The sequence below is a fragment of the Xenopus laevis genome, chromosome 7S (genome assembly GCF_017654675.1).
Source record: "Xenopus laevis strain J_2021 chromosome 7S, Xenopus_laevis_v10.1, whole genome shotgun sequence".
NCBI classification, from domain to species: domain Eukaryota; kingdom Metazoa; phylum Chordata; class Amphibia; order Anura; family Pipidae; genus Xenopus; species Xenopus laevis.
The window spans coordinates 6,803,850-6,831,410 of record NC_054384.1 but is presented as its reverse complement, the minus strand read 5'-3'; the positions used below and the strand labels follow the sequence as shown (position 1 = coordinate 6,831,410).

The window sequence follows — 27,561 nt, the reverse complement described above, 5'->3', positions numbered from 1 at the left end:
CTGTTCGCGAACTGTTCGCGAACTTCGATCATCCGAAAATCGTTCGATTCGAACGATCGAAGGATTTTAATCGTTCGATCGAACGATTTTCGTTCGAATCGAACGAAAATCGTTCGATTTTAGCGATCGAATGGTCGAATGGGCGACCGATTTTGACGCGAACGCCTATTGGCGAACGTCGCGCGACGTTCGCGAACTTGCGGCGGACGCGAACAGTCGAAGTTCGCGCGAACTAGTTCGCCGGCGAACAGTTCGCTACATCCCTACTCTTTTTAAGAGACATGCACCATGAAAGCCAAACAAGTTATGCATATTTTATGTGGGTGATAAAATCCCTCTAATTTATAAAATAAAGATTGCTTGCTTATAAGATACAGTTCTACTACTGTATGTTATGATTCAAAGTCTAGTTTGTATAGCTGCACACTAGCGTTAACTGAAGCCCTGCTCTAAAAAATTTTGATCTGAAAGACATAAAGGTCCTCATTTAATATTTGTGGGAAAAGTTCATGTATAGTAAAACACAGTACATAAAGCAACTATAAAATATATGTTTTATTGTGACTACAGCCTATGCAACTACTAACATGATTGAGAATTAGTGATGAGCGAATTTATTCGCCAGACGCTAAATTTGCTGCGAATGCCCGCGATTCGCTACCAGCGAATAAATTAATGAAAGCCAGCGTCCATTTTTTTGGATGCCGGCGCATTTTTGCCAGCGAATTTGCGCCGGCGTCCAAAAAAAGAACGCCGGTGTCAAAAACGAGACGTCGATGCCGTTTCGCACATTTTTCACCTATCACTATTGATAGCCCTTAAATACCTAATTCTCATTCCCCAATTGGTACAATTTTTTGTGCTCTTAAAATTACAGGTTTGCCCAACCACTACACCCAAACTGTCTTCAGTGTAAGTCTTTCTTGGTCGATGCATAATTTGTGCATTCTGCAATTTGCTCAGATTTCTGCATAGCACGTCTATGCTTAGACAGATTGCTAGCTCTGTAGACTAGCAGAACGATTGTATTTATGAATTAACTACTAGAAAAAGCTAATAAAGATTGTCTGCAGAAGGAGGAATACATGAGTTCCTAATGAATATGTATGGAAGGCTTTAGGGTTTTAGAAATATGCGAGAATAATAAGCCACTCTTTAGAGAAGAATCATCTGTACATTGAAGACTAAGGGGCTGATTCACTAAAGGTCGAAAAAGTGAGTGTTATTTATAGCATGCCTTAAAATTTTTATCACTTCTATATTTTGAGAATTAACGATCGATTCACTAAAAGGTCACTTGTCTAACTTAAGAAGTGATATTTCTACGTTCATTTTAGCTCAATGTTGTGCGGTATTTTATAGCATGCATTATTTTGGGTGATATTTTAAAGCATTTAAAGCAATGTTATTAGTAGTGATGGGTGAATTTATTCGCCAGGCGCAAATTCGCAGCGAATTTGCGTGATTCGCCGCTGGCGCAAATTCGCCCATCACTAGTTATTAGTGCACATAAGACATTTGGGATACCACTGGCAGAGTAGAAGCCTCTTTTTACAGTATTCTAGTCATTCTAGTCTAGTCATTCCTTTCCCTGGGAAACTTAATTTAATTCCATGACACAGAACGTAGTGCATTCTGGATCTGCCCAAGGTATCATCAAAATGTGTTAGAGGCTGTAAGTAAGTCCTCGTAAAGGTCTTTAATTGCTGCCCAACAGCTCCTCACTACATCTTCCTTTATTAATCCATCTGATGTTGTTTAATAACGCCTACTCCTGAGAGGTGTTAAATTTCACAAAAGATATTAGTGAATAATGTGTTAGGATTAATTCTATTTTATAAATATAGCAATGCGATTAGAATACCGCTGTGCAGAAATGTAGAGTTAATACTTGCGATATATCTAATAAAACATGTGAAAATACTTTGACGAATCATTCCTTAAATAACGTGTCTTAAATGACGCACAAAACTGTGTTAAGGAATATCGACCTTTTGTGAATCAGCCCCTTAATTTTTTTTAGATATGAAAATGACAGGTAGGTAATTGTATATAGTCTAATTTCTCCATTTGCTGAGTGACTGAAAGAGCTTTTGCAGAACCAGTGCTTTTGTCTGTATTTAAATTATATGGACAGATTCATCTTCTGCCAGATGGTAATTTTGTAGTCATAAAATTCAATGTCTGATCTGACTGCATTATGTGCTAAAATACTGTGTGAGTGGGATACTTCAAGGACAGTCCAGCAAACAACTAAGGTTAAATGATTTTTGTTCTGCTAGATGAAAACATAGCCCTTAAAATTCAAACGGCAAAAATTACATTAAGAGGGTTGTTAACTTTTATAAAAGTTTTAAAAAGATACATAGATTTGCCTCTTGAAATAAGATGTACAAATAAATTATATTATAAAAAAAATCAGCGTTTTTGAATCTAGCAACCTGGAAAGAAAGTGATAGGCAGATCTTTACTGGTGCGCCTCCCATTTTAATCATCCCACCAAAAATAACATGTGCGCTCCTTCACAGCTAACACCAGTTGGAACAACAATCTTTACTGGATTCTCAGGGGATAGAGGAGCTACTGATATAGATGATGGACCAAATGGGCAGATTGAATATGTTATTCGATACAACCCCAATGACACTGTAAGTATTTCTATTAAGTTAATTTACTTGTGTGATGTCACTGTTTTTTCTATTGCTGTTAAATCCTCCATAAAGCTGTCCCACTCCCCATAGCTCATCTAAAGTAGTTGGCATGAACCTAATTAGAGCTGCAAGAGTATTCAGCAATGAAAGACTTGTGAAACATAGACCAAGTATTATGCAATGGTGACTTGCCTATATAACATTGTAATATAATTAAATAACAATGGAAATGCACTTCTTTAAAGATGTTCCAAGATGTATAAATCCAATTGCAGCAACAAATATAACGAAATATATAGTGTAGACCAGGTGGAACTTTCATTGAAGTTCTCTCTTTCTTTCATAGTTTCACTGGACCTAGAAAATTGGAGATACATTTTATTCAGCAATATTGCTTTAAGGATAACACCTTGATGAGCAAAACTTAAAAATGTATATGCATACATTTGTATAAGCAGCCCATTTGTATGATACAGAAAAAAGTAAAAATAAAATCTCGAATGTACAAAAATTGGCATCTAAATGCTGACAAGTTCATATTGGAGTCAATGACAGTTGTCCTAGGCAAAATTCAAGCTATTTTTTTAAATTTAAGTTTTTGACTTTAATTCAAGTTTTCGAGTTTATAAACAGGAAAAATTTTAGTTTTTTTCACTATTGCGTTCAATCAAGTTTTTTTACATTTGGATTTTTTTTCATAAATAAGCATATATTTTAGTTTTTGTAAATTGGGAGTTTATTCAAAACCTCAAACACACAAATGTGATGCTTGATAAATTAGCCCATAAATGTTTTATATCATCTGGTATATTAGACAGTGTCACATGTATGGTTTGAAAGACTATGAAGACGCAGGGGCCGATTCACTAAGGGTCGAATATCGAGGGTTAAATAACCCTCGATATTCGACTAGGAATTAAAATCCTTCGACTTCGAATATCTGGCAACCAAAAAAAAAAACAGATGTTCCATTAAAGTAAATAAACTGATTGAGATAGAGTTGAGAAGCTGATTTGCAGAAATCAGGGACCTCATCTTTTTTAGTGTGATGAGATTAATAGCATGTTGTGATTCAATGCATGTTGCCTCAATGAGGTATTTTAAATTGCCTTATTTTGTTTATGGGGCCGATTCACTAACTTCGAGTGAAGGATTCGAAGGTAAAGAGACAGTACTTCGACTATCGAATGGTCGAATAGTTGAACGATTTTTAGTTCGAACCCTTCGAATTCGAAGACGTAGTCATAGTCGAAGTAGCCCATTCGATGGTCGAAGTAGCCCAAAAAAAACTTTGAAATTTGAAGTTTTTTACCTTCGAATCCTTCACTCGAAGTTAGTGAATCAGCCCCATAAACAAAATAAGGCAATTTAAAATACCTCATTGAGGCAACATGCATTGAATCACAACATGCTATTAATCTCATCACACTAAAAAAGATGAGGTCCCTGATTTCTGCAAATCAGCTTCTCATCTCTATCTCAATCAGTTTATTTACTTTAATGGAACATCTGGTTTTTTTTTTGGTTGCCAGTACTTAAGAATGGACAAGAAATGAAAGAAATGGAAGAATTATCATTGCCAAAAAATGAATCACTGCTCATTTTCAAGTGGCAATTTTCAGGGATTTTCACAGCACTTCTCATTGTTATCAAAGTGACCATTATAGTTTCATCAAAGTTTTTTTTAGTAGCAGTCAAAGTGCCTATGATATAGGCCTAAATAGCTTAGGGGAACCTGGTACATGGTGCTCCAGCACAAACATCATGCATCATTTTAGTAGTATTTAAATATATCTTGAAATCTTTGCATCTACTTTTTACAAAACATATTCTTTAGCAAATAATCCTGTGAAACATTACTTGCCTAGCACACAGGTATATTTATTCTGCTTGTGCCTGCTTCATAGATGTTCTATTTTCTGAGCAAAAAAGAATGAAAGATTTGAAGACAAAGTTGAAAAATAAGTGAGGTACTATAGTGCCAGTGGGCTGAAAAATGCACTCAAGTCATTAATTGCTGCAAAAAATAAATATATTTGTTGCAAAATCAAAATAACATAAAAATAGTCAAACCTTAAAAAAAAAAACACGAGTTGAGTTGCAAAGATGTTAAAACAGGGTCCAGAATATGAGCTCAGGATGTACATGAAAATTGGATCTTGAAATCTTAAAAAAAATAAAAAATATGTGAAAATATGGAGAATGTTATATTTTGAAACACAGTCTTAAGATGACCATATAGGAAACAATTGGAGAGGGCCAGAAAAGGACAACTAAGCTGGTTAAAGGTCTCAGTTCTAAAGAAAGACTGGCTAGGCTGTTTTTTTGTTTTTTTTTTTAAGAAGAATTTAAGTGGTGATATAATAACTACAGCATAAATATTAGGGGAGCATATAGTAATCTCTCTAATGCTTTATTTACCATCCTTCCAGCAGACACCAGGGCAACTATTCCGATTAGATGAATGGAGGTTCCATCTTTATATTCGGAAAGGGTTTTTGTACAGTTAGAGCTGTGAAGTTAGCTTCAAGAATGGGTTGAATGACTTTTTAGCAAGTGAGGGAATACAGGGTTATGGTAGATAGCTAGTGATGAGCAAGCCTTTGACTGCCTTTCATTCCTAAAAAACTTGCAATGCCACACATTTTTTAACGGTCCACTTTAAATGTACCAGTTTTGTAAAAATTATGACCTTGCATTATTTCTCTCTATGAACAAAGATACAACAAAAAATATATTTCCATCTTCTTTAGGCATCAAATCAAACCTTTGACATTCCTCTCACATTGTCTGGAGCAGTGGTATTAAGGAGAAGGCTGAATTATGAAGAGAAGACTCGCTATTTTGTCATTGTTCAAGCCAATGTAAGTTCTTTGTGCATGATAATCAGTGTTCACAAAAAGCTGACTGCACTGTAGGTTTAAACGTGTTTAGAAGTAATGAAAATTTTACAGATGAGGATGCCTTGCACTTTTCATCTGACACTGCCACCGCATAATAGTCCAATGCCACCTCTTTATTATTGTGACCTCTTTTTCTGACATAAGCACAGAAGTAGATTACGGTATGTACCAATAAGAAAATTGCATCTGGATTCAGCTATTCATTCTTTATACTTTAATAATTATGCTATTATAAATAATAAAAAGTATGGTTTTATGTTTATGGATAACAGTGATAAAAATCATTTCAATATTTCTAAACACTATGGGGCCGATTCACTAACTTCGAGTGAAGGAATCAAAGTAAAAAAACTTTGAATTTCGAAGTTTTTTTTGGGCTACTTCGACCATCGAATGGGCTACTTCGACCTTCGACTACGACTTCGAATCGAAGGATTCATAGTAAAAATCTTTGACTATTCGACCATTCGATAGTCGAAGTACTGTCTCTTTAAAAAAAAACTTCGACCCCCTAGTTCGGCAGCTAAAAGCTACCGAAGTCAATGTTAGCCTATGGGGAAGGTCCCCATAGGCTTGGCTAACTTTTTTTGATCGAAGGATATTCCTTCGATCGTTGGATTTAAATCCTTCGAATCGTTCGATCGAACTATCTACGCTAAATCCTTGGACTTTGATATTCGAAGTCAAAGGATTTCAATTCCTAGTCGAATATCGAGGGTTAATTAACCCTCGATATTCGACCCTTAGTGAATCAGCCCCTATCTGTCCTTATCCAAATACTTGACAATACCTGTATATGGTTAGATGGTCAAATGTTGCCATATTTGATCATATACACTAGACAAGTAGTGACGGGCAAATTTGTCCCATTTCGCTTCACCACGAATTTCGCAAATTTCCCGCGAAATTCGTGAAATGGGCAAAAAATTCGTTGAGGTTGATGAGAATGTGAAGGGTGTAGCCATTTTATGCACCAACACTATGGGGCAAATTTACTTATGTTTGAATATCGAGGGTTAATTAACCCTCAATATTCGACTGCCTAATTGAAATCCTTCGACTTCGAATATCATACGATCGAAGGAAAAAACGATTCAAAGGATTTTAATCCATCGGTCGAAGGATTTTCCTTCGATCAGAAAATTGTTAGGAAGCCTAGGGGGACCTTCCCCATAGGCTAACATTGGCCTCGCTAGGTTTTACTTGCCGAAGTAGGGGGTTGAAGTATTTTTTAAAGAGACAGTACTTCGACTATCGAATGGTCAAATACGATTTTTAGTTTGAATCGTTCGATTCGAAGTCGAAGTTGTAGTCAAAGGTCGAAGTAGCCAATTCGATGGTCGAAGTAGCCAAAAAAATCATTCGAAATTCGAAGTTTTTTTTAATCTATTCCTTCACTCGTAAATGTGCCCCCATGTGTTTTGACAAGACTGAACAGACAGGTTCTTTATTAATAACTGATCTTTATGTGTATAGTAAAATTCAGAGTTTTGCCAGAAACTTTTCAGAAACATAGACAAATGGCTCTGCAAGTCACAGCTTTACATGGACGACTGGTTTACAATACATTTAAGATAACATTCGTAGATAACATGAGATGCACAATATTACTAGAATCCAGTAGGTTAAAGCAAATCCCCCTAAAATGTTCCATGTGGATAGTGTTTACATCAAGGCATGAAAACTGCTTAAATGCAAGGAAGAGATAAGGATGATTAAACACAGTCATCTTTTGCTGTAAGCCTTATGTTTTTACACGACAAAGCATATTAATATCATAGTAACACTTTATATTATTCCACACTACCCACTAACTTGCCTTAGGTTGTCTTTATACGGGACACCTTTATAGATCTTACCCATCCATCATCAGTGAGTATCTCCATAAAGGAAGGGTAAAGGAAGTGCCTATAAACCCTTTTATATTCCTCTAAATGTACATAAAATAAAATTATCCAGGCATTAAAACATAACTTATACCAACCAAAAAGTTTTACACCCCATCTGCGTATCAATTTGCAAAAATTTTCTGGCTAAAAATTGGGCACGTCATAAAAAATTGGTCACACGTCAGAATAGTTGCGCCTAAAATTTCCGTGCGTCAAAAATATTCGGACGCCCATTGACTTTAATGCATGTGGACAAAACAGGCGCGCATGTAAAAATCGTGCTGAAAGATCCCTTATCCGGAAAACCCCAGGTCCTGAGCATTCTGAATAAGAGATCCCATACCTGTATAAATATAAATTATAATGAGTAAAATGCAAATCTAGTCCCCTGTTTCATTAATTAGCAGATTTGCGAAATGCAGAATTCATCATTCAAGATGCACAAACCAAGGGATGTCACATTCAACCAGTTCAAGGTGAAAGAAAACATACATTGAAAAACAAATGGAGAAACTGTTAATAAAGTTTCTCTCTTGCAGACCTAAATTTCCATTCATCACACACCCATAACAAGATTAGAAATATCCATACTATGCACTGCTAAATCCAACAATAAAGGAAAATAACATTGTATAGCATTTGTATCCATTAATCCTTGCACATTTATCACAGTACACAACATTCTTTTTGGCAACTGAGAAAAGCAATACATTTAGATTTCTTGCAGTGAAGTTGTTAAACATTTCAGATTAAAATTCTTGAGCTTTGTTATATTTCATCACTTAAGATTAATTCTTGACCTTAACTGAGTGGGATCTATCTCTCCTCTCCTGATTTCAACCCATAACTCCTAACTCGGTTCTCCTCCTGCCTGTCCGCTATCTCTACTTGGATGTAAACGCTACCTTAAATGAAACCTCTCTAAAATGGAAATGGTTATCTATCATAGCTAACAATTCCACTATCATCCCCCTCTCCCCAGGCCCGGTGCCTTGAGACTTTGCCCTGTCCTTCACTCCTCATATCCAGTCATTTATTAAATTATGTTACTTCCACCTAAGGAACATACAAAATATGATCATTTATCACCCAAGATGCTTCCAAAATTCTTATTCACTCTCTCGTCATATCACGTCTAGACTACTGTAACTCTCTTTTAATTGGCCTTCCCCTCCATAGACTGTCACCTCTTCAGTCCATAATGAACACTGCCGAGAGGTTCATAAACCTCAGCAACCACTCCTCCTCTTCCTCAACGCTACTCTCATTACGCTCTCACACGCTCACATTCAGGACTGTGCAAGGGCTGCAACCCTCCTCTGGAATTCTCTCCCACGGTCTGTCCTACTTTCTCCCAACCTTTCTGTTTTCAAAAGATCTCTTAAAACTCACTTCTTTAGAGAAGCTTACCCTCACTCTACTTAACTACCAAATGCAATACCACACACAGTACTACATCACTCACGCACTTAATTCTGATCCTGCCCACTCCCACACCTTGTGTCTTATTCCCTTCCCTTTAGATTGTAAGCTCCATTGCACAGGGCCTCACCTTTTGCACCAGTATTGGTTGTGATGTATGTAACTGAATACGTTCTATGTACAGATGCAGCCACTTTGGTTTGTCTGTTTGACACAGAATAACTAAACACAGACATCCCATTTATCTCATTTAACACAGAAAACTGTGTCACAACATCCCATCTAATTAAAGCATTCACCATTGTGAACAATGGTGCTTTGGTATGCTAATGAAAAGGTTAAATGCATTAAATGAGTTAAGATAACTTTAGATAACACAGTTTCTTCAATTAACTCTGAGTCATGACGCATTTAACTCACAAATCCAAGTGGCTTCATCTGTATGTAATTAATGTTATTCAGTTGTATAAACACATTTACTTTACATCACTGCGAAATATGCTGACACTATAAAAATACATGTTAATAAATAATAAAATAATAATAAAAAAAAGTGCACTTCCTGAATGGTTGCTATTATTATGGAATTACCATTTTTTTCTAGGTGATTTACAATTTCTTAGGCTACTTCACAAAACAAAAACTGTGGTAGCGTGTTAGCAAATAGCAAAAATAACAGATTAAAAAACAAACAAATACAAAAAGTATCGTAGAAGTGATACCTATATTGGCAATACAAACAATAAAAATACATTGCAAGCCTTCAGAGCCCCTTCATCAGGCAAAATACAAATGAATGCTTTCATTTGATAGGTGCACAAAGGAACCAGAAGTGGCAGGTCCTCTTAGACATTGTTTAAAAAAAGCCAATACGCATTGCAGACTATATTAGAAAATTACTGACTATATGCTATAACAAGTATTGTATGTTTCAAGGTGAGCTACTTTACAACATGCTCATTTAGGCGCCTCTCAAACTAGGCAACATTCCTATGAACCAAAATACAAATTCCATCTAAATGTATGTTCTGGGAGCTGTAATAGAAAACAAAATGAAATATCTATTCTGAAATGCTTCTCATTTTCAAGCAACCTTAACATTCCTACCAATATTAGGTTTCAAATGTAACTCTTTAAATTGTATTGTAGTTGACAGAAGGAAAAAACAGCCCTTAATATACAAATATCTGCTTGTCTTTTAAAAATTCATTAAAATATATAAACACTCTCCCTGAATTTTTGAAATACAAGCAAAGAATATAAACCATTTCTTAATGCATTCTGCTTAAAAACTGTATTTGACAAGCCTTATACTGAAAAAAACATATACACTATAATGGAAAACACTGATTTCTTCCTAGAACTGGGACATTGCATTTTTTTCATCTGCTCAAAATTATATTTCCCATACTGTAGGGAAATATATACTACAACCATATAAGAGTGATAACATTTTCTGCTTCTCATTCATCTGTAAGAAAATCCTTCTTCTTGAGATTTTATTGCTGTCATCTAGCCATAATCATTTCACTTAAAATAGCAAATATGATCCTCTTTTTTCAATTCCTTACTTTTCAGTTTCTTGAGAATTATTGAAAGGGGCTTTTGATGGCTTCTTAGCATCTCAAGCAGGACAACATCAGTCTAGCAGTCTGTTTATATGGGAATCAATACTCCACAATCGAATGTTTGACTGTTATTGAAGAACCATATTATATGGCAAAGTCCTTACAATTGAAGATACTAATATTCTTGAGCCAGATTATTGGGATCTTTTCACATTGTATCTATTTTATATTATATTAAAATGTTGGATATAGGACAAAGTCCATTTGACTGTAATTATTCTTGGGAAATCTATAACTTTTTTGTTTGTAAACAGTTTAGGCCCTGTGGGGTTGAGTCAGCCTGTAAAATTATGGCTAATGCCAGTGTTATTGAAAGTTAAATGAAAATAAATACATAAAAGAACTGTAAAATGTGGCTGTTCTACATAAATCTACAAGCAGGGTCAGTGAAACACATATTAAAAGGAAAAGATGACATGAGTTTAAACAGCTAGAATAAACACTACTTGGACTTCCCAGAATAAATATTGTGCACCACTCACTATGGAAATCAGTGGGACTTTAAGTCCAAGAAGCCATCACTTCACAAAGGAACAAGTTACTAACATCCTTTCCTTTGAATATGTAGAATCAGGTATTTTTGTACAAATAAAATATTTGTATTATGAAACCACTAAATGAGATGCAAATGTGATGAATCAATTAGTATGTAAGTATGTAATATTTTACAGGATCGTGCTGCAAATCCTAATGAACGAAGAACCAGCACAACTACTCTGACAGTTGATATCCTAGATGGTGATGACCTAGGACCCATGTTTCTGCCATGCGTCTTAGTGAGCAACACTCGTGATTGCCGCCCCTTAACTTACCAAGCGAGCATTCCAGAACTCCGCAGTCCTGTGAGTATAACCAAAATTGGCAGCAAACAAATTCTCTAATTAAATATCTTATTAATCTATAATATAGAGTGTTTCAAATGGAATTGTCCCACAGCTCAATAAATTGGCCTGCTTTGAGATATTTTAAAAGAACAAGACAAGTTTTGTCTTTCTCTGGTGCCCAGTAGAAATGTAATGCTAATTGTATAACAATAATTTAAACTTGAATTTGTCATTTATGAAAACCTTGGTTTCTCTTCAAATATCTTATGGAACTATAATTTATTTTCTATATTAATGGGTTTTTGTGCTTTTATTGCAAAAATTGTCTTTCTCTAGTTTAATTTAAAGAATTTTAAGTTAGTTAAATGTACTAATTATAATTTCTATTGTTTTGTAATATGAGTATGACTTTTTTAACAGATTTTTATTTTATTATTATGTTATTATTATTGGGCTTTTGTGCTCAGGGAATCATAAAGGCAACACTGGCATATTTTTAGAAAAAATCGAATTGGTTATATGTTACTGCCTTTAATAAAAGTGAATCGCAAATTAAAATTGTATTATGTCGCTTATTTCAATAAAGCTATAAAAATTTAACTGGTAAAAATTTCTTTAAATTTGCCCTATTGCTGTAGATTACATAAACGAGTGCAAATTTTTTTTACAGACCTTCTTGATGAGAATTGATGAGAGGATTAACCAAACAGGACACATCAGAATTAGGCTATATGGACATGTAGGGGCTTATTTATCAAAATCCAACCAAACTAGAATTCACTATGTGACCCTATTCGTTATGAAAAAAGCATGATTTAAATGGATTGGGGACAAACTCAATAAAATTGAGCGAAAACCCGAATCGTACAGAGTTTTCTCCTGAATTGGATTTTCGGGGTAATTCCAGTGCAGACCACAGAAATTTCTAAATAGGAAAGGGACCTCTCCCATTGACTTCAAACGTTTTGCAGAATCAGGCTTTAATAAATCCTGAAAAATGTAAGTCATTTTTTTCGACTAAAAATTCAGATTTAATAATAATAAAACTCAAATTTTTCCAAAATTTGGACTTTAATATATAACTGTTTAATGAGACATTATAACATGGAAAACAGAGTGGACATGAAGTTACTAGATTTGGATTCCTTGCACATTGTTGTCATGGCTTTGTAGCAGTATGTTTTTATTTTCATTGCCTTAAATGATACACTATAATCAAAATATATTGTGCTAGTGACTATATAAAAATATAACTTTAGCAACACTAAACTATTATAATGATAATCGGCAGAGAAAAGGGTTTAATTTATCAGAAACTGCACATGGTTTTAATCACATGCAACTGCGGCTTTAGGAGCCATTTGATCTATGCTGTTATAAAAAAATATACTGCTAAATGAACTATTGATTCACAGCTTTGTTTATGGAGCAATATAATGTAGGATTATAACAAGTAAAATCTGTGGAGATATAATAACAGCAGATGCCACCCTGTTACATAGTTACATAGTTACATAGTTACATAGTTAAATTGGGTTGAAAAAAGACAAAGTCCATCAAGTTCAACCCCTCCAAATGAAAACCCAGCCCCATACACACACCCCTCCCTACTTTTAATTAAATTCTATATACCCATATCTATACTAACTATAGAGTTTAGTATCACAATAGCCTTTAATATTATGTCTGTCCAAAAAATCATCCAAGCCATTCTTATAGTCATTAACTGAATCAGCATCACAACATCACCTGGCAGTGCATTCCCCAACCTCACTGTCCTGACTGTGAAGAACCCCCTACGTTGCTTCAAATGAAAGTTATTTTCTTCTAGTCTAAAGGGGAGGCCTATGGTACGTGATCCACTTTATGGGTAAAAAGGTCCCCTGCTATTTGTCTATAATGTCCTCTAATGTACTTGTAAAGTCTAATCATGTCCCCTCGCAAGCGCCTTTTTTCCAGAGAAAACAACCCCAACCTTGACAGTCTACCCTCATAATTTAACTCTTCCCTCCCTCTAACCAGTTTAGTTGCACTTAGTCTCTGCACTCTCTCCAGCTCATTTATATCCCTCTTAAGGACTGGAGTCCAAAACTGCCCCCATACTCCAAATGAGGCCTCACTAGGGACCTATAAAGAGGCATAATTATGTTTTCATCCCTTGAGTTAATGCCCTTTTTTATGCAAGACAGAACTTTATTTGCTTTAGTAGGCACAGAATGACACTGCCCAGAATTAGACAACGTGTTGTCTAATTCTAATGGTATTCTAATGGTATTTGGATATTAACTACAACACTCTTATAATCCAAGTTTTTTGATACTACCTCCAAGACGGAGCACAAGTGTCTGGGTCTGATAGTAGCATCACTTAATATCTATCATCTATCTATCATATATCTATCTATCTATCTATCTATCTTTATATCATCTATCTATCATTTATCTATTTCTCTATATCTATCTTTTGCATCTATTGAAAAAATCGGACATTTTTTAACAAAAATGTTGTCTTATTTAGCGATGATCGAAAATTTTCGGCAAGTTTAGCCACGAACACATATAAATTCTAATAGGTGAAAAAATTTGGTGTACATCAAAAAAAAAATTGTAATCCATAGATTTCAATTCATTTCCGCAAATTTTTCACTGTTTTACTAATTATTGGTGAAACAGGTCAGATTCGCCTATGACTAGTCATGTTTCATATAGGAGCCAACAGGAGTTGTATTTTTCACTTTTTAGCTATTGTTAGCTATTGTTTACTACATCCTATTTAGCAGTTATAGAGGCATAAAATCACAACTTCATACTCCATATCAGTAATACAAAGTAGTTATAGAGACTGCTGCACTGAATATTTGCAATCATACCGTTTCCATTTACATTTTTAATTCAACATTTTCAATATGTTTGTTTTTCACAAAATTATCGGGTAGAAACTGCCTGGAATTGGACTTTGTTTCACACTGACAATGTTGTTTGTCACTGTCTTTCATCCTGAGGACTCTGCTGTGAATGAAATATGATAAACATCATTCAGCTATGTGATAACATATTCTTTAGAATACCAATTAACATTTTGTGTAAAGTTGCTGTAGCCTGACATTTTAATTACAACCCTCAGTAATAAGTTCTCCAGTGGATGCCTGTGAACCTGTGCATTTAAAAAGATTTTTTTTCTCTTGAAATGTTGCTTTAAATCATCCTGACATGCACACGTATTGAAGGATAAATGGCATTAAATCTAAAAACGTCATGTAGCATAGGTCTTATCCTAGTAACCAGAATTACTTACATAAAGGTTAGATTAGATTAAAATGTACAATTTTAAAATTAATGAATGAATTTGTGTCTGTTTTAAGGCACAAGGCTGCAGGCTGAGTTATACAGGGAACTCTGAGTATCACTCATGTATTATAAGGGATAATGTACCCCCTACTGTAAATGATAAGGATATTAGAAGTCACTGAGGGGTTGTTCTGTGACCATATAAAGGCACAAGTCTGCAGGCTGAGTTATACAGGGAACTCTGAGTATCACTCATGTATTATAAGGGATAATGTACCCCCTACTGTATATGATAAGGATATTAGAAGTCACTGATGGGTTATGTGACCATATAAAGGCACAAGGCTGCAGGCTGAGTTATACAGGAAACTCTGAGTATCACTTGTGTCTTATAAGGGATAATGTACCCCCTACTGTAAATGATAAGGATATTAGCAGTCACTGAGGGGTTGTTCTGTGACCATATAAAGGCACAAGGCTGCAGGCTGAGTTATACAGGGAACTCTGAGTATCACTCATGTATTATAAGGGATAATGTACCCCCTACTGTAAATGATAAGGATATTAGAAGTCACTGAGGGGTTGTTCTGTCACCATATAAAGGCACAAGGCTGCAGGCTGAGTTATACAGGAAACTCTGAGTATCACTTGTGTCTTATAAGAGATAATGTACCACCTACTGTCAATGATAAGGATATTAGGGGTTCTGTGACCATAAAAAGGCACACAGCCATTACTACTACTACTACTACTACTACTACTCTGAAGCTGTATTATATTTATTATTGTATTTATATAGGTCATGGGACCCTAAGGTAACTTCAAATAGCCTTATATTTTGCAATATTTATTATAATAACCATCACAATAAATAACATAACAAAACATTCCATCACTATTATAATGACTTATTACAAATGATAGGGATTTATTTTACAGGCTAAAAGCTCTTGGGTATCATCATTAAATAAGACATATATTATATTTTCAGATTAAGAACCAGAATTCCTCTTTATAGAAAACCTAAATTTCACAACTAATTTTCACAATAACTTTTCTGGCATTTTATAGCCAATAGTTGTTCCATTTGTTCCCTTAAACTTCTTTCTGAAGCCCTTCACGCTTACAGAAGCAATGGTGTTGTATGATGAGCAGAATGCATCATTATTCAGAAATAAAACAAAGCTTACACTTGAAAGCTTTATACCCACAGGTCTCATATTTTTCCAACCTGAAAAAAAGAAGACATTTAATTTGTTTCTCAGCCTTTATCGTTACTACTCAGCACACAACCAGCTATTCAGTACATTATTAACGGTTACTTTAAAGAAGGAAACCCTATTGCTGAAGCTGATTAAAATTTTGCTGCAAATAAACCCAATTTGCTTTACAACTCACACTGGCTACAAGTAATAGTGAAGGGGTGGTGGTGAATTATTCATTCTTATGGTCCTATTGGAAAGGTGTTTTACAATTCTGCCTAAAACACATTTACACTGCACACACATTTTGAGATATTTTTTTCTCAACAAGGGGCACATTTACAGATGATTCTTTTAACAATTCTCTGAAAAAGAACCCAAAAGCCTATACACATACAGTAGTTGGAGGTGACACATTTGTCATATAATTCAATGGAAATGTGGTTTTCATCCTACTATGCCCGTTGAAAGCCTGTACTATGAAAATATATTGCATAAAACAGTTCAGATATTAAACCCAGCTTCATGTAAATGAACCATTTTCATAATAATATACTTTTTTTAGTAGTATGTGCCATTGGGTAATCATAAATAGAAAATTGCCATTATAAAAAATAAGGGCTGCCCCCTGGGATCTTAGGATTTACAGTGCACACAAACATACCAAATAAACTATACTTGTTAGGTCACATGAGCCAATTAACAGACACACTTCTTCCTGCTATAGTTAGAGCTGTAGCATTTCTGGTCAGGTGATCTCTGAGGCAGCACACAGACCATCACGGAATGGTGGTTCAAGGCAAGAGATGTAAAATGGCAATATTTACTTAAATATATATACCAGTGTAGCACCTATTTGGCTGTATTTAGACAAATACCAACTAGTGTGATAGAGCATAGGCTACACACGACCCTCTTTCACCAGGATGGGCTTTCATTATATTGAAATAACATGTGCTGATGTTGTTGAACTACAACTCACTACTGCCAAAGATGTAAAATAACAGATGTCGGACATCAGGGGTTCTTTGCAAACTTTCTTATTCCTAAAGTCATTGTTGACTATTTCCTAGAAAAGCTGCAAAATCCTATGCTTATAATTAATGTCCACATTAATGCTCTTCATTCTTCCTGGAATGGCGTTTTCAAATAATCCAATAAATCTAACTAATAAAAGCAATAAAAGCAAATGATACAGGAATTGGTTGTTAGAACTCACACTGCTGAAACTCATGCCTGACTCATCTGTTCATTAATTCTTATGATAACCTTAAATTTCCTAATCCAACAAATACTCATCCCTCGAACAATACATCTCAAGGTTATTTTGTTAATGTATGACCGAGTTCTCTACACATCTGGAATTTTTAGGCAAAGCAAAATTTATATTTAAATATACAGAACATTATGTATTAGGATCTCTTTACAATCAGTATTTACCATAAATTTTACGTTCAAATTATATATTTTGATTTTTAAAGGAATGCACACTACCCACTTTTTTTCCTCACAGAATATTTTTCATACTACTTAGACTTTTTAAACATTCACCTTAATATGTATAAATGGCATTAAATAGTGAAATTAAAACATTCACCTTATTATGTAATGAATGGCATTAAATTGTGAAATTAAATCTTTTTCCTTAGCACAAAATTAAGATTCCAAATAGGGATGAACAAATATTTGCTGAGAATAGAGATTTGTTGCAAAATTCACGTTTTCCCATGTAGCAAAATATTTCATGATTCTACACTAAAATTTTGCCATGCATTTTGTTTCACAAGGAAATGCGGGAGAAAACTGTGAGCAAAAAAATCCTATTGACACCAATGCATTTTTTGCTGGAAAAAAGGTGAAAAACACCCGGTGACTCAATACATGATGCAAATCTCCATAGTTTAATGTGTTTTTCTTCAAAGTGGAGCATAAGTAAAGTGCTCATAACTAATTTCAAACACATTTGTACTTCACCACCAACAGAAAAAAAGATGCTTTTTGCCATATACACTAGTGCGCAGTAAATGTAATAAAACGATTTGAATCGTGGTCCGGTTGGGGCACTTATCATAGTGTCACAACTAGTGATGGGCAAACACGAAAATTTACAAAACTGTGAAAAATTCACCAAAATATGCAGGTCTATAGACAACATTTTTGTTTGACGCACAACAATTTTTTTAACCATTGAAGTCTATGGGTGCCTTTTTCACAACAAACCTGGCAAAACTTTTACTAGTCACAACTTTTACTTTTTATATGCATCTGTGTGACGAATCATGTCCACCTGCTCTGGGAGCTCCCTCTCAGCCTGGATGCTCCCAGGGGGGCATTTTTTTAAATATTGTTTCCCCTAACTGACGTTCTGAGAACTATTAGCCCACATCTACTGTGAAAAAAAACTATAAAAAAATAGAAATGCTGCAGTTTAAGGTACTGGTTTACCAAAAACCGAGTTAGTGTTTTTTTTTCTATTTGATAAAGAAGGAAAACAAAAAACTCAAAAAGTAGCAGGAAAAAACTCAACAAGTAAAGGCTGGAAAGGTTGTATAGAAGCCAATGGCAATATTCTCTAACAACTTTATTTATTTTCACAGTTTATTAAAATATTTGAGATTTTCAGCCTAATTTAAACTGAATGGGACAATGAGACTCTCACTGGCATGCTTCTTTACCAACCCAAGGTCACCACAGCCCATTATCTATGAGAATGTTTGCTTTAGAAATAGCAGCACATGCTGTGGGCTGATGTCAATGGGTTTAGAGTCCCATTTACAATATACTGTATATTTTACAATTAAACCGAAAATACTCCAGCTAAAACCTATCAAAGTCATATACTGTAGAAGTCAATGGCAGATGGCCTTCAGGTTTCTCAATAGTTTTGGGCTGTTTGCACTGGTTTTCGAATCCGAATTATTTAATTTTTTCACAACTCGAAAAAGTTGAGTTTTCGGTGCATCACTTCAAAAAGTCACCCGATTGAAGTTGATGCTTAGTTTTGTTGTGTTTTTTTTCCACACCAATTTTTTCGAGAAAAATGAGTGATAAATTAAGAGCATTCAGGTTTGGGAGTTTGGTCAGATTTTTTGTAAAATAGAGTGAGAAAAAGTTGAGTTTTAGTAAATAACCCCCTATGTGTTGATGATTTGCAGTTGCGCCTAAGTTTAGCTCCACGCTAAAAAAAGCACAGTTGAAACTCTGGTAAACATGTCAATACACTTTAAACGCCTTTCAAACAAACAACTGGTAATCAAGTAATTTGAAGTTAGTAGCATTCCCTAGGGAATAGCCTAGCAGCAAATATTGAATATAAAAAGTATTGAAACGTTTGCCAGTTTAAACAGGCAGAGTTGTCAGTCGCTGGATGTGATAACTTAATAAAAAGCAACTCTTTTGTATTAAATGCCTTTTTAACAGGGGAGTCTCTTTTACCAATGTCAAAACAGTCGCCTTTAATAAGCATCTGATTGTTTTCTCCTGTATGTTTCCCATCAGAAACCATTTCATCTCTCTATTTTGTCCCCTTAAATCATCCCTCTATTGTGTAACTTATTCATAACTCCTTTTCTATGTTCTCAATGAAAATGCCAGTGTTTGAAATAATCATAACAGTGGAACTCGTTTTATACCCATTAAATATATAACAGTAATAATAATAATAATAAAAAAAAATAATAATAATAATAATAGAAAATTATCTCACTGATTTTTTTTTAAAAAAAACCAGCAGAATTTAATTACCTGTTTTGCATTTGCTTAGATTAAAGGTTTATGCCTTTGAATATTATGGGAGATACCAAGAGGATCTTAGCAATAGAAATTTGAGTTTTTCTGCTAATTTGCTAATTAGGTTTGTCAAAACGATCTAAAAGGCTACAAGATAGATAAAATGAAGGACGTGCTCCCTGGTGAAGTATATTCACATGGGTTTATTAAAGCAATAAAATTGCACTTACAGAATTGTAGTGACAAATTAAAAAGTCATTGCAGCAATGCTCAATGCATTTTATCGATGTAGACTTCATCAGGGGAAGAAAATCAGATGCAAGGTACAGTATGGAGAATATTTTCTTCCCCTGATGAAATCTACAATGACGAAATGTGTTGGGCACTAGTGATGGGCGAATTTGCGTCGTTTCGCTTCGCCGGAAAATTTACGTGAATTTCCAGCGAAACGGTGAAAAATTCACGAAACGGCGTCAGTGTCTTGTTTTTGATGGCGGCGCCCGTTTTGACGCAAATTTTTTCAGGTGAATTTTCGCGGGCGTTTTGCGAATTTATTAGCTGGCGGCGAATTGTGCAAATTCGCTCCTGCCGAATAAATTCGCCCATCACTATTGGGCACTGCTGCATTGACTTTTGCATTGTCACTATAATTTTGTAAGTGCAATGTTATTTCTTTAATGAATCTGATTCTTGGACTGTGATTTGCACGGGTTTCTCTGTTTTTCATATAACATTGTCAACACTTGACTTGCCTTAAAGCGCCCCTTTCATTCTATTTTTAATATTTACAATCACAACTTCACTATCTGAACGTGTTTTGTGACTCGCTTGTTCCGCAATCAACAATTAGCTTTGATTGTTGTAAGGCACTTCAAGTAATTAAAAGGACGAGTAAATGCACTGACTTGGTTCATGCAAACAACTGGTTTATGTACATCTATGTTAGTGAAGGAAAAGAGACTTTAAATGAGTAAAGGAAAATAAAGAAGATTTCTGCAGTCATTAGTCCAGTGTACAAGAGTGAAAAAACACATGACAAATTGAAACTCTCAATTTGGAGCAGGAGGCACTAGGACTGAGCAGGACCAAGCACATCTATGTAGAATTACAAAGAGCACTGTTTGACACAAGGACCTTTAATGAATGGGATTTTTGAAAAAAAAACTTACTGTGGAGAAATATGAAGGACCACAGCTACACTAGCCATCATAAATTATCTGTATAAGGAACAGCAATAGCAAGAATATGTGAGTATACAGTAGGTAGTGCCCTATCCTAAGCTAGACATTTGTGAAGCACATTTGTCCTTTAAAGCTGTATTGTTCAAAGTACTGATTTCTTGCACTGCTCATAAATGTGACATTTTACCTTCAGCTAACAAAGTAATGCATGGATGATTCTACCAATTCCTATTTTTTGGGTGGGGAATAATGAACAAAATAATACATTCTTTTAAAAAAACAGAAATTAGATGGTTAGTCGCAGAAATGATATGGCAAATGCTGAAATGTCATTCAAAATCATTTGGAGATCTTTTAAGATTGGCATTTAACAAAGATGGCTGTACAATGGGCTCTTATCAGTGTTTTGCTTTCTACATATTTCTAATATTATAGCCGCACTTTGCTGTCTTTCCTTCTGGATGAGACTTCCTTTCGCCTTGCTCAGACTTAAATACTTCCTCGGAATGTTATTGTCAAGCCACTGTGAGTTCTGAATGACATACTAATAAAACATTAATCCTTTTGGTTAGATATGGACAACAAGTTAAGCCACAGATGTAACAAGCTGCAGCAAACACTAAACCCATTTTTATTGCACTTTATGGAGCCATGAAATTTTTCAAGATACAACAGCAGTTTTCGAGTTTTATAATTGCTCAAAGGGAAATGAGAGTAGTAAACCATGAAAATAAGTAGAGTTCTGAAATCATTCTGCATGATAGGACAACATTGGTATGCAGAGCTAATTCCCTGCTATTCAATAACCAAAACCAACTAGCAAAGTTTCAATTAAATTGTTGCACTAATTTATAAATATAAATGTAGATATCACTCTCTAATGGAGAAACCAATAATATATTAATAAACTTTTATCATTTTTTTTTATGGGAATATGACATTCTCAGGCATTTCCTAAATACCTAAGTTGATTTAGGGTCAGGGTTAGTAGGGATGTTGCTTATAGCAGCCTTAACTTGTACATATAGGCAGTGGCACACAAGTGAATGTCCCTCATTTACTTTGAGTGACAGTTAACTGAAAGAAAAAGAAAGAAAGAAAGAAAGAAAGAAAGAAAGAAAGAAAGAAAGAAAGAAAGAGAAAGAAAGAAAGAAAGAAAGAAAGAAAGAAAGAAAGAAAGAAAGAAAGAAAGAAAGAAAGAAAGAAAGAAAGAAAGAAAAAGAAAGAAAGAAAGAAAGGAAGAAGAAACATTTAAGAAAAATAAATGGTTTGAGAACTTCAATGAACAGATAAACTATAACAATATTTTAGCATCGTGGTGCACAGCTTAGCAGTTATTGAAAAAGCTGTTGAACAGTTTGTAACACACAAAGATGCTTTTATCTGAATTAGACGAGTTAAACTTGATAAGTCCATGATTTAAGGTTGCCTTCAGGCAGCTCAAGCTTCAGATCTCTCTAGACCTTCTATGTTGCCCTTTGATTTTCCAGGAGACCTCTGAAGAATTGTGTTTCTGAATTTTGTAGCTTCTCTGTGCTAGGCGCATGCATCATTAGTGAGTTTTATGAGATAAAATGTGATGCGAGGTCAAGTTTTTGGTTCTGGATCGGAAGCAGAGGCTTTGGTTGACATCCCACATTGAACTTAAAATAATCACATATACCACATTTAAATGTAGTTTCTCTGCCAGTGGTTTAGGTCAGATGTTAAAGGGATACTTCACTTAAAATTAATATTTAAATTAACAGGTATGGCAAACTTTGAAAACATTTTTGTATAGTATTTTATTTTTAATTCTAAGCTGGTGTGCTGCAAAATAATATCAGCTACATTATCTGCTTGCTAGGGCTTTTCTTTAAGACTAGCAATGCTAAGCAGCCAGAACACTCTGCATATCAGAGGGAGTTAGTGCCACTGAGGACGGGGTTGATATATAATCTATGTAAAGTCATGTTTCAAACGACAGCTCTGTATACATAAAGAATAATAACCAGAAATAGGTCTTACACCCACCTGTGCTGTCATGATGAAGGTTTCCTTCAGAGGCCTGGCACTTCAGACACCTGTGCCCATTGATGAATATTTCTATTTATTTATTTTGAAAATATTTTATTTTCATGTTAAACAAGTAATAGCAGTATGACAGCAAATATTATGCAGATGAAGAAAGACATGTTGCAATCAATACATTGGCATAGTGTAGATTACCATTTCTAAACCTCAGATACATGTGTTAGCATGAGTTAATGCTTTCCTTCATTTCAGTGGATGGTGGAACTCCAATAAAGATAAGGAGTACAAGGTTAAAGGGATACTGTCATGGGAAATCAAGTTTTTTACTTAATAGTGCTGCTCCAGCAGACTTCTGCCCTGAATCCATTTTTCAATGGACATGGGGCTAGACATATTGTCAGTTTCCCATGTGCCCCCAGTCATGTGACTTGTGCTCTGATAAACTTTAGTTACTCTTTACTGCTGTGCTGAAGTGATATCACCCCCCTTCCTCCACCCCCCCCCAGCAGCCGATTAGCGAACAATGAGAAGGCAACAAGATAACAGATAACAGCTCCCTGGTCGATCTAAGAACAGCAGTCGATAGTAAAAATCAATGTCCCACTGTGACTCCTTCAGTTACATTGAGTAGGAGAAACAATAGCCTGTTAGAAAGCAGTTCCTTTGTGCAGCACTGACTCTTTCTAAAAGCACATGACCAGGCAAAATGACGTGAGATGGCTGCGTACACAACAATATTACAACTGAGAAAAAATACAGTTGTTGGGTTAGGAATCAAATTTTACATTATACAGTTCATTATTTGCAGTGTAAACAGTTTACTACTACAGTATAAAAATCTGTTTAAGTATCAATGATAAGGGTCTACAACCTAATAATTGGTGTCTTGGCCTTAAGAAATAAATATGATTAATGAAATATAATGAATGTATAGCAAAAGTAGTTTGCAGTATTAGCAGGCCTATTTTGGATCCCCATTAGCAGGAAATGTATGTACTGTACACTCTGCTGATTTCTTTTCCCTATAACACAATTTTGCCTTATGGTTTTGATGGTCACATTTGACTGTTCATACCTCTTGCAGCTAGTTACATAATGTCCATTTTTGGAAACCATTTTTTTTTTTAAATTTGTGCAACTTTTAGATTTTTGTTAAATTGGTTTCAGCAGTGGGCTCCAAACAAGTTTATATTATATATTGTTAATTATAACTGCTCACGTATTGATAGGGATCTTTTGATACGTTTTCTCGTTAAATGCAGAAGAAACCACTTATGACGTTATTGCATAGAATTAAAGAATCAGTAGCACCAAAACAAAACATGAAACCATTTTAAAATAATTAAAATATCAAGTTATGTTGCTCTGCACTGGTATAACTGATCTGTTTGCATCACAAACACAACTATAGTTCATATAAACACAAGCTGCTGAGTAGCAATGGAGGCAACTGAAATAGGGCTAAAAATGGCACAGGTTAAATAGCAGATTAAATAGCAATCTATGATTTAACCTGAGCTTTTTCTCCTTTAAACAGTTGCCACCACAGCTACACAGCAGCTTATTTATATAGCCCTGTTTAACTACAGTAGTGTTTTTAAAGGCAACATACAGTACATTATATTTTGATTACTTTAAAACACTTTCATTTTTGATGTTACTGTTCCTTTAATGTTGATGTTTTATAATTTCTGTGGAAATGCCAGCCATAATATGACCAACTCAGGTTTCATTTCAGCCAAGTTAGAAGATCAATGTGACACCAATATTAACTTACTTGGCTGGAGCCCCATCTGATTTCTTCTTTTAGTTTAGACTCAAGGTTGAATCATCATATTTTATAAGTATATAAAACTTATATAGCTTGGCACAACTTAGGACTTATTATATGTATTCATTTAGTGCATCCAAACTTTCAACATATTGGTGCAGTTGCCATTATAAGAGTTATTATTAAAGATAATAGGGGTCATTTACAATAACCTGAACACTAGGGGGTTAATTGAATTAAATATGTTGTAGCAAAATATGATTTGCAATAGAAAAATTTTATTACACACACTATGAATGTTCACAAAAGACATTTGGTCGCAAACTCTGTGAGGAAGTTCTTAAAGTCTATAACCAGTCAAAAAAGGGTGCAAATATGGTCACTAACAGTATATTTGCAATGGTCTTTACAAATGTTTTTTGTGCTAATGAAACATATTAAAATTAAAAACATATTTGTGTATCGATATTTGTGATTTCACACACTTCATTATTAGCGACTTTTTTTTATCTTCCATGACATTTTTGTCTACTGAGCAGCATGTCTGTATACTGCGCATCATTTCTATCTACCATGCATCATTTTTGTTGCATGTGAAGCTGACTGTGTGGCAATTTTTTGGTGCCACTCTGCAAAACTATTTGCCGGCTGCAAAACTCAGTAATGCACTATAAAATCATACATGATGAAAAAAATCACTTATTACAAAAGTCACCCGTAGACTTTAAAGTGTTTCTCAAATTTTTTTGGTGTTTAGCTAATATTTTAGCAGTTTCGCAATTTATTTGGTGAAGCAAAATGGGGCAGATTTGTGCATCGCTATTCCTTCATTGCAGATGAAACCAGTTATTAATGCTATTTATGTACTAAATATATCCATTACCTAACAAATTGGTTAAATTATTGATAAATGTTAATACTGACCTTACATGTATCAAATGTTCTGTGGTGCCAATTAAATCAATATTAAAAGCAGGGGAATATATATATGTACTAACATGGTATCATATTCAGTAATAGTCATGACCGTGGCTTCACTTGCTGCCATTTTTGACTTGCGAAATACATTTATGATGCAGGTATTTGTAGCTTATCTGTGAGACTGAAATATCCCTGCATGTAATTAACATCATATCATCATTGCCATTAGTTAAATGTGTAACACAATGTTTCCCGTTTCTGGCAAAACAATTAGCAAATGTGCAGCTGCATCCAACACAATGCTTTTGGGGAATAAAAATGTCATAAACAGAAAAATAATTTGGATAAATAAAAAAATGGAATTTTGAAGTGTGAAATGTAATCCATTCAAGACTCCGGATTTTAATTGCGCGTAGCACAATTATAAGATCTGGTTGAGAGGTTTTATTACATACACTGAACACTGGTATAAATTCTGAAATCCACTTTTGAGAGTTCATTCATTGCTAACTGCCCAATATATTTATAGGGGAAGGAGTAAAGGAAAGTTGTTGGAAAGATTACTTTAATGTGATCTATAAAAGGGAGGTTCCTTATACTAGGAACCAGAAACAAGGGAAAATGTTACCCCGGGCAAATGCCCCTAATATTGTACTTACCCTTTGGTGCAGATTCAGGCATCAGAGTTCATCTCCGCCATCTTGAGCCGATTCGGTAATCTTCGGTATGAGACCGGTGCTTCAGCAATTTTTGTGAGTTTTGCCGCATGCACAGTTGTTGCAAACCAGAAAATTGCTCCAACTGCACATGCGCCGACATACTGGTTTCATTCCAAAGGGTACCAAATTGGCTCAAGATGGCGACCATGAACTCCGATGCCTGAATCTGCACCTAGGGGTTAGTACAATGTTAGGGGCATTTGCCTGGGGTAACACTTAGGCAGGGAGAGGAGGGAGGGGGGCCTAAGTTTGGTAGGGTTTTTTATGTTTTGGGTTGAATTCTCCTTTAAGGAGTACATGTAGAAGCACATAAAATCACGCTATGTGGCTTAATATAGAAGTGAAAATGTTAATAGGAAAGAAGAGAAAGACATTTAAAATGTCTGTTGGAACAGAAACTGCATTTAATGAATATAAACACTGTAATAAATGTTGTAAAACAGCAATCCAGAAGGTATAGATAGGTAATGAGGATCGTATTGCGGCTGTGGTTAAGACTAACTCTAAAAAGTTTTTTAAGTATATTAATAGTAAAAAGATGCGGGTTGAGAGTGTTGTTCCTTTAAATAATCGTACCAGTATGGTTGTAACTGATATAGAAAAGGCAGTCTTCAGTGTATACAAAAGAGGAGTCAGGGTTCCCAGGCTCACTTCATATCTGCACTGTTGACTGAGCTCAATCTAGTCACTGGCTGACTCATGGTATGATTCATAAAGTTTAATAAAAGTAATGTAAACAAGGCGCCAGGGCCAGATGGCATTCACCCCCGGGTTCTAAGAGCGCTTAATTCAGTTTTAGACTTGCTCCTATTTCTGATTTTCTCAGATTTGCTTTCATCTGGTATGGTACCTGTGGATTGGAGAAAAGCTGATGTTATTCCAATATTTAAAAGGGGTTACGATCTCAGCCTGGCAATTACAGACCAGTAAGTTTGACATCTGTGGTGGGCAAATTCTTTGAAGGCTTGTTAAGACATCACATTCAAAATGTTGTCCTAGTGAATGGCATTATAAGCAGCAATCAGTATGGCTTTGTGAAGGATAGGTCATGTCAGACGAATATGATTGCTTTTGATGATGAGGTAAGTAAGATGCTCTACAGTGGGGGAGCAGTAGATGTGATCTATTTGGATTTTGCCAAAGCATTTGATACCATGCCCCAACGACTGCTTTAAACTAAGGTCTGTTGGGCTCAATGAAGTTGTTTGCACATGGATAGGAAACTGGCTTTAGGATCGGGTACAGAGGTTGGTTGTTAATGGTACATTCTCTATTTGGAGTAAGGTTCTTAGTGGGGTCCCTCAGGGCTCGGTATTGGGTCAACTTTTATTTAACTTGTTCATTAATGACTTAGAGGAAGATATTGTAAGTAATGTATCAGTGTTTGCAGATGACACAAAACTATCTAGCCCAATTAATTT

General features: G+C 35.0%; 1 protein-coding gene across 4 annotated transcripts in view; it reads left to right on the top strand.

The window, feature by feature from the left end:
• The window catches only part of LOC108697174 (protocadherin-15), a 404,849-nt gene that overhangs the window by 115,008 nt on the left and 262,280 nt on the right, over positions 1-27,561 (top strand). For all 4 annotated transcript variants that reach the window (XM_041570856.1, XM_041570857.1, XM_041570855.1 and 1 more), the window contains 3 exons: positions 2,529-2,648; positions 5,405-5,515; positions 11,165-11,335. In XM_041570856.1, the coding sequence (XP_041426790.1) occupies positions 2,529-2,648; positions 5,405-5,515; positions 11,165-11,335 (402 nt within the window). The remainder of the gene's footprint in view (positions 1-2,528; positions 2,649-5,404; positions 5,516-11,164; positions 11,336-27,561) is intronic.